This window comes from Diplotaxodon limnothrissa, linkage group LG23, assembly GCF_057381915.1.
Source record: "Diplotaxodon limnothrissa isolate DT_005_m linkage group LG23, D_limnothrissa_male_GT1.1, whole genome shotgun sequence".
Classification (NCBI taxonomy): Eukaryota; Metazoa; Chordata; class Actinopteri; order Cichliformes; family Cichlidae; genus Diplotaxodon; species Diplotaxodon limnothrissa.
The window spans coordinates 31,429,990-31,438,119 of NC_140617.1; the positions used below are offsets into that span (position 1 = coordinate 31,429,990).

Below are 8,130 nucleotides of genomic sequence, written 5' to 3' on the forward strand. Positions count from 1 at the left end.
CACTACAGTCATGCATAAAACAGTTCCTCCTGTTCGAGGTTAACATAGCAGATCATCTCCCTCCAGCTCCGTCTATTGCCAGCATCCTCCTCTGTCACACCAACACTCTGCAAGTCCTCCTGATGGCTGACCCCAGTTGTGTACTCCTCGCATGCTCACCTTTCCACCTGTCTCTCTCTCTCATTCACACACATGTATTTTGTCTTTCTTTTATTCCTCTTCTCTACAATGCATGCCTCCACTGCTCCAGGCTCTTCATCTGCTCCCTACTGTCACTACAGATCAAAGTATCATCTGCAAACATCATAGTTCACATAGACTTCTGCCTCATCTCATCAGTCAGCCACATCACCATTGCAAACAAGAAGGAGCTCAGAGCTGATCACTGATGTAATCTCATTTCCTGAACCTACCTGTCACTAAAACGTTCGCTTCAGCACTGCCTCACATCCTTATGTCTTATGACCTGGCCCATCCTCACATACTTCTCTAGATCCAAAAATACCCAGTGAAACTCATTCTGTCCTTCTATATTCTTCTCTATCAACACTCTCAAAGCAAACGTCACATCTGTATTCCTCTTTCTCAGAATAAAGTCATACTCCTTACTGATCATCACTTCTCTTCTTAACTAGCTTCAACAACTATTCCCCATATCTTCATGGTGTGGCTCATCAGCTTTATTCCTCTGTAGTGACTACAGCTCTGCACATCACCCTTGTTCTTGAAAACTGATACCAGTACACTTCTTTTCCGCTCCTTAGGCATCCTCAGTCTGGCTAAAAAGTCCACCGCTGTCTGTCCTAGACACTTCCATACCTGCGGTTGATCCTGGTTAAAGGCATGTCATCAGGATCAATGGCCTTCCACTCTTCGTCTTCATCATAGCTGCCCTCACTTCCTCTTTACTAATTCTCTCCACTCTCTGATTCATTAACACTCTGATTCACTCTACCTTGCTCTGCCACTTGCTTCATTCATTATCTCCTAACAGTACTCCTTGTTACTGAGCAGTTTTCGCTGTAGTTAATCGCTCCTGTAAAATAGTCAGATGTCAGATGTCTATTCATATTAATGTACAGAATTCACCTGCTTGCTGCTACTACTGCACTACTGCACATTCACCCAGTGTACATACTACATGTATATATATATAATGTTCTTCCTCTACACCCCCCCCCCCCCCAATTTTTGCACATGTCGAGGAGCGTGTCAGGCTACATTTCACTGTGTGTTATACTTGTATAACTATGCATGTGACAAATAAAGAACCTTGAACCTATAGTTAACCACGCTAACCAGCTGCACATCCTTTCCAGCTCAATCTCTCTCTGTCACTTTTTTTTATTTTTTTTTTTATCTTATCTTCAAGTAGTCTCAACTTTATTAATGTAGTACTGTAACTCTGTTCCAGGCATACTGACAAAAGCACTTAAAGAACTCACTTTTAAAATATTACTCTGCTATGCTTTTACTCTTACTTAAACTCAAACTATGTCCACACACACTGATGTTTTTTAGGAATTTTGTTTGCATGTTTACGCGATAAATGGGCTGGCAGGAGTTTCTGAAAAGCTCCTATTTTACTGATACCAAAACACTATTTACGTTCAGACTAAAGGCCAAAGCTACGTTCACCAAAATGTACCTGTGACCGTAACCTCACACCGCCGCTTTTTCTGCAGCTCTTTTGTTTCTTTCAGTCTGTGGTATGTGTGTAGCCTCTTCATATTTTTGAGGTGGATTTAAACTGTTTCCAACACCATCCCTTTCATGTGAACGTGTAGGGGAAACCCTTGATTAGCTAAGCAAGTTCATGACCAGCTTTGTGTTACTGAAAGATATCCTGGGTATGTTAAACTAGCTTCACAGTACAGGGCCCTTGGCAGCTCATAGTCACTGAGTCAACCACAAACTCCTTTGTATACTGAATTATTTTAGCACCATGAATACAAAGTAGAATATTAGTGAAGTGGAAATCATTTTACCATCATTTTCACCATCATCAGTCCTCTGCCAAATTATTTTAATCTTTCTACAGCTTTAGACAGAGCAGAGGATGGGATATAGGATATATGTCAGGTACATCTTTAAAAATAATTTTACCAGAAGTTACACATGTTCACATTCCAACTCTGTGTTACTCTGAGGCATGTATTTATGTCTACGTCTGAGTTACAGCTGATGGTTTTAGGTGATCCTTGTTGCACTGTATTTAACTGCTGTTAGACTGTATTCAGTTTAACAGTAAAAAAAAATGCCACGCATTTAAAGTGTGCATGTAACTCACATGGTATAACGGCAAGGTATAAAATATTATATTTTAGATATTTTATTGCTATAAAAAATTTATTTCATTTTAGCAACATAATGCAGAACATTTTAGACAGCAGCAACAAAAGATTGGTTTTTTTTTTGAAGTGCTTAAAACAAGATAAACATTTTACAGTGAGCTGTATAAAACGTATGTAAAGAGCCTTAGATGGAAGCTGAGTTTTAGAGAAGTAAAGATGTGGAGGGGTCATCAGTCTGTGAAAGAAACATTTTGGGGGTTCAGTCAACTAAAGAGTCAGCGAATCTAGAGATTCTACACACACTGAATCCATACATGCAAATTTGAACCCAGCAAACATCTCCCAATATTGGTGTCTATGTGGTGCAGATTTAATAAACCGAGGGAGGAAAATTAATACTTACACAAAGACACATCGATTTATCTTCCAAAGAATTATTAAATAAACATGTAGAAAATGGATATTTATCAAACTGTCTTACCAATAATGTCATTGGCTGATTTTTGTGGTATTTTATTTGTTGTTCTCAGGGTCCCTGAGTGACAGAAGGATTTCAAACTTTTAAATAATAAATATTTGCAGATATTAGACAGGTGTCAGTGTAGGTCACATATAAGAGTCATAAAGCATTCTGTTTTAATAGGAAGAGACACATTAAAATAGGACACAAAATAAGTCAAGAGTGAAAGTTACCTCTTCTTGTCTTTTTTTTAAGCAGGACAGCTATGAAAGTGGCTACACAAGCAAAGACTATCTGCCCCACTGCTACACCTGATGCAATGATCCAGAAGGAAACTGTGAGAAAAGCAGGAAAAATATGACACTGATTAACACTGACACATCAATCATGGATCACAGTGAAATGTAGACCTACTGAAGTCATTGTTATTAGCTCCAAATTGACTCAGATAGCATCACTCTATAAATCTGTGACTTTGAAAAAGTTTCTCACCATTATAATCAGCAGTAGCAGCAGCATACACCTGCTGGACCTCAGGAACCGTCACCATCACCTCTCTGTGAGGAGCAGAGAGCACTCGTGCTGCACATCCCACCTGTGTGCTCTGTTTAAGTGAACCTGAGAGCACAGCTGTAGTGGTGACAGTGAATGTAGCGTTGGTGTTGGAAACATTGACAGTGTTGTACTGTGAGAAGTTGAGGTCTTGTTGTGAGACACTGAGTGTTATAGTGGGAGCAGGTCGACCAGTGGCTGAACAAGATACAACCCACTCTTCAGTAGAGTTTGACTCTCTGACATCAACAACAGGTTCGTGTAGCTCTGTGAAGGATCAACAAACACTTTAAGAAAAATGATTTTAAAATGCGATCAACATCTGACAAATTTTCATTTGTTATCTTTTTTGCTGGAGCCTATTGTAATTTGAAGAAGGTAAAAGTTCTTACCATAGACTTGGAGGCAGGGTCTACCAATAAAGGCTCCTTCAGGATAAGTGTTAAACAGACAGCGATAGCATCCTTCATCCTGCTCTGTCACATTCCTGATGACTATGGAACAGTTCCATAGACCAGCATGTTTAAACTTAACTTTATCTGTAAAGCCGTCATTCACTCTCTGGCCAAAGTACTTGTTGTAGGTGGCAACATTTGTCTCCACATCATTTGAACTTTTCTGCCATGTGACCTGAAGGACGTCTTTAGTTTCCAAGAGCTGACAGCTCAATTCAGCATCTTCTCCCACTGCTGCCATCACAGTCTGCTGTGTTTGGATCACTGCTGCTGCACCTTTAACAGAGAAAAATGAATCAGTCATCAGCAAACAGAAAGACTGGCTACTGAAGCATCTGTTCCTTACCTGTTTGAAAGACTCCACACACAAAAAGTAGATACACAAGCACACAATCTGCCATCGCTATTGCAAAGTAACACGTTTGAGATGAATAGGAGACCTTTTTGGATATCAAAAGGTGTAAAAGGTTGGTAGTAAGTGAATAAATGCACACTGAAACTACACAGAAATCAGGGCAGACATACCGCACACTCACAGTTGAGTTAAAAAGTAACTGAACGAAAACAATTGACTTCTCCTTCAATTCTTTTTTTTAACACAAGGAAGGGATCTGCATCAGATCACTTCCTTGTGCTTTCTCAGTAGTCTGTATCAGATCCTCAACAAGTTTACAAAAAACATCCTTTTTAACAGGAATGCCAAAAAGCAAAAAATATTACCTCAAACAAATTATCCCATCAGTTATGGCCTGGTCGTGACCTGATGTCACACACACATGACCGTGGTTTTGCTGTTTGTCACATTATTAAAGTCAGCATTATGTACTGTAATATGCAGACATTAATCTGAGACTCTTTGGATCATTCTGAGTCTCATTAATTATTGCATTAAAACAGATATTTCAATGTTGTATATCAGATATCTGAGAACGAAGAAAACCAACTATGTGTTTGTGGTGTCGCAGAGCTGTATGACTGCACTTGTGTTCATTATGGGTCTGTTTCTATAATTTTGTTTCTAACGTGAATATTTGCACAGACTGACAAACTTCATGTTTCATTCAGTTTATGCAGACTCAATTTATCTTTGATTAAGAATAAAGATGTTTTACTATTATAGAATATGAATAAGCTCTGTTATAGCACTCTGTATCATTTTAAACATAAAAGGCTGGATGTTAAAACCTTTGACCCTCTTATGTGTTTTTAGCCACAGCTTTTTAATCAACTTTATTAAACAGCGGTAGAAATGTGACCATGTGCCATCACTGTTGCAAATGGTCAAGTTTTAGTTAAAGTGCTCTGGGCATAACACTCAGAGATAAACAAAGTAAATATAGACACAGACTACACAAGAAACACTAAGCTTTAACACCCACAGGCAAGCGTGGGTGTTTCTTCCCTTTTCATGCTTCTTCGCCTAATAATTAGAGTTACTATTGCATCAAGTTCCCATTAGTCTAATGCAGAGGAGGCCTTTGGTTGTAGGGTATTTTTATTTAAAGTTTCACGGTCCTGGGTCTTTTGACCCAGCGGTTTGTGTTTCTTACTATTATTATGTTCTTGCGTTCTAGCTTATTCTTATTAGACTTTTTAGTTCCAAGGGTTTTGATTCTGTGCTCCCTCTGTTTAGTGTCTGCCCGTGTGTTCCCTCTGTTCTGTCTGTATAGCGTCTCTGAGTCCAGTCTGTGTATTTCCTGTTTTTCTTTGAAGGTCCATGTCCTATTTCAGTATTTTTAGTTTCGGTTGCTCTGTCTTGTTAGGTCTAACTTCTCCCGACTGTGTTCCCACCCGTTCCTTGTTCCCTCATGTTCCTGCCTGTGTATTTATAGTGTGTGTCCTCCAGTGTTCAGCGTCACGCTGTACCCTCATCTTATGCTGTGTGTTCTGTTTGCCTGCCTGTGGAAGGTTATTTTTGTATTTTCAGTCTGTTACTTTTGAGTTCAGCATTAAAGCTGTTTTGACTTCACGGTTTGCCTCTATGAGTCCTGCGTTTGGTTCCTCCATACTGCCTGCCTGCACACAGCCTTGACATAAAGAGCCAACGTGATGCCTATTAGCTTCGGTAACTCTACCATTATATCACTGTATCAGGTGAGAAAACATCCTCCATCTCCACATAACTATGAAGCAGCATAGTTATCCTCTAAAGTCTCTGTTTACTTTGTTCCAAAACAATCATCTTAACCAGAGACGACATCAGGACTTGTTCAGTAATTTACAGGACTGAACAACAACAGCAGCACAAGTTCAGATTCTAATTTAGATTGTATGTCCACTGCAGTTTAATCTGCTATCATTTAGTTAATATGAAAACAATGTTAGTGTTAGATGTTTAAGTCTGTAGTCGGCTTCATGTTCGAGTTAATCCTGTAATATAGGCTAATATAACTGACAGGGGATTTCTAAACATCACCCCGCAGTTCTTCAGCTGAGACACCTGAGTTAGAAAACACAAACACTGCAGTTGTCTTTTACTTGCGAGGACGGTCACAGAGCGCTCTTCCTTGCAGGAGGCACTCACGGACTCGCGCTGTATCACTGTCAGCGTTCTTTATTTATACAAGCTTGTGTCTGTGTGTACAAAGATAACAGAGTTATTCTAAGAACTCAGAGCTGAGGTTCCCCTTTTCTAAGTCTGCATGTTCTTACAGAAAGAGGAAGCTGTTAGTTGTTTATCACACAAGAGTTCATGTCAAAAGTCACATAGACATTTGCTTAGTGTTCAATAAAAGAACACATTTCATGAAGCTGATCACACTATATACAATTTCCCCCTGACAATAACTAAATCATTTTTTTTTAAAAATACAGTTAATTACATTAACCCTTTCATGCATAGAGGTCACTACAGTGAACAGCTATTCAAAGGCTGTTTGCTTGTATTTGTGTCAGTGTTGATGGTGTACTTGCACATAAACCACTACATTGGACACTGATGTGTCACTCCATCACAACTCTGGTCATTTAATGTTACTATAGATGTACGACATGTGTCATTTTAATTATTGTTATTTCATCCTGTCATGCATGAATTATGACAACCTCAATCTTTAGGCATGAAAAGATGAATAAAAATACTTAAAGAAAAAATCCTGATTGAGGTTGTCATAATTCCTGATTGAATGGGTTACACAATGGGTTACACTTTTGCAATGAAAATAAACCAATAACAACAAACAAACAAACAAACAATTTAGGATTCAACAGCTTGAGGCTACGTCCACACGTACCCGGGTATTTTTGAAAACGCAGATTTTTCTATGCGTTTGCACCTTTTTTTCCACACGTAAACGGCGTTTTCGGTCACTGAAAACGGAGATTTCTAAAAACGCCTGCCAGGGTGGATATTTTTGAAAACTCCGTTTTTGCATTTACGTGTGGACGAGAAAAACGGAGAAAACGCAGTGTCAAAGGTGTGCGCCTTTTTTGACGTCACACTGTGCGCCACGTTGTTTTGGTGAAATTAATTTCTACAATACTGTTACTGTTAATTGTACTCTCTGCAGTGTTTAAATGCTTACATATACACACACACAGTTGCTGTCCCTCCACACATACGACTCGGTTCTGCTTCTATGCCCCATCCTTGTTTACTATTTCCCACCGAGGCTTCTAGACTTCTGATTGGCCAACATTTCTACACGGTTAGGAATATATCGCCACCTGTTGCTTTGGCATGTTCGTAGCAGCGTTTTCCTTCATTTCTGCGTTTACGTGTGGACGGGATTATTTTTTAAAATGAAAACGGAAAATCTCCGTTTTCAAAAATACCCGTGTACGTGTGGACGTAGCCTTATTGTGACTGTGCGAGGACGGAGCGCTGGAGTGTGACATTCAAAACAAAACAGACAAATATTTAAAAAAATCTAGTATTAAAGTATAAAGTGTCAGAAATATCAGCATTAAAAAAATAAAAATTAACAATTGAAATCTGGAAGAGTGGCTAAAGCTCAGCCCCAACTGGGTCATGTTTAGGCACAACGAGCCTTAACAGATCTCCAAGCAAATGTCTAAAAAATAAAGGACTCGGGGTGTTGCAATGACCCAAAGTCAAGAGCTCAAACTGACTCAAATGCTGTAGTGGGATCTTCAGAGAGCTGTGCAAAAGTTCTGTCACTCACAGTAAAACATCATTCCTTTAGCTTATGTGCGTTTAGCTTCTGTGTCTGGTGCATTTGTTAAGATCAACTCACTTGGCAGAAAGTTCATATTAAACAGTTGTGTTGCTGTGAGCTGTGTGTTCACCACAGCGTGTTGCTTACGTCTTGTAAGCAACACACTTACGTTGATCGTTTTTTGGATTGTTGTAATTTGGTGTTTGTTCACCTTGTCGTTATTCTTCTTCATAGGTGCTCTGATTGTTCAG

The 8,130-nt window shown here is 39.2% G+C and overlaps 1 protein-coding gene across 1 annotated transcript; it reads right to left on the reverse strand.

The window, feature by feature from the left end:
- Positions 1 to 2,761: 2,761 nt before the first annotated feature.
- On the reverse strand, positions 2,762 to 4,162 carry LOC146608522 (OX-2 membrane glycoprotein-like). Its single transcript, XM_085348661.1, has 5 exons — positions 4,108 to 4,162; positions 3,699 to 4,037; positions 3,247 to 3,573; positions 2,988 to 3,089; positions 2,762 to 2,829 (listed from the first exon to the last, which is right to left on the reverse strand). Exons 1-5 carry the CDS (start codon positions 4,160 to 4,162, stop codon positions 2,762 to 2,764), a joined length of 891 nt encoding a protein of 296 aa, XP_085204787.1.
- Positions 4,163 to 8,130: the final 3,968 nt, after the last annotated feature.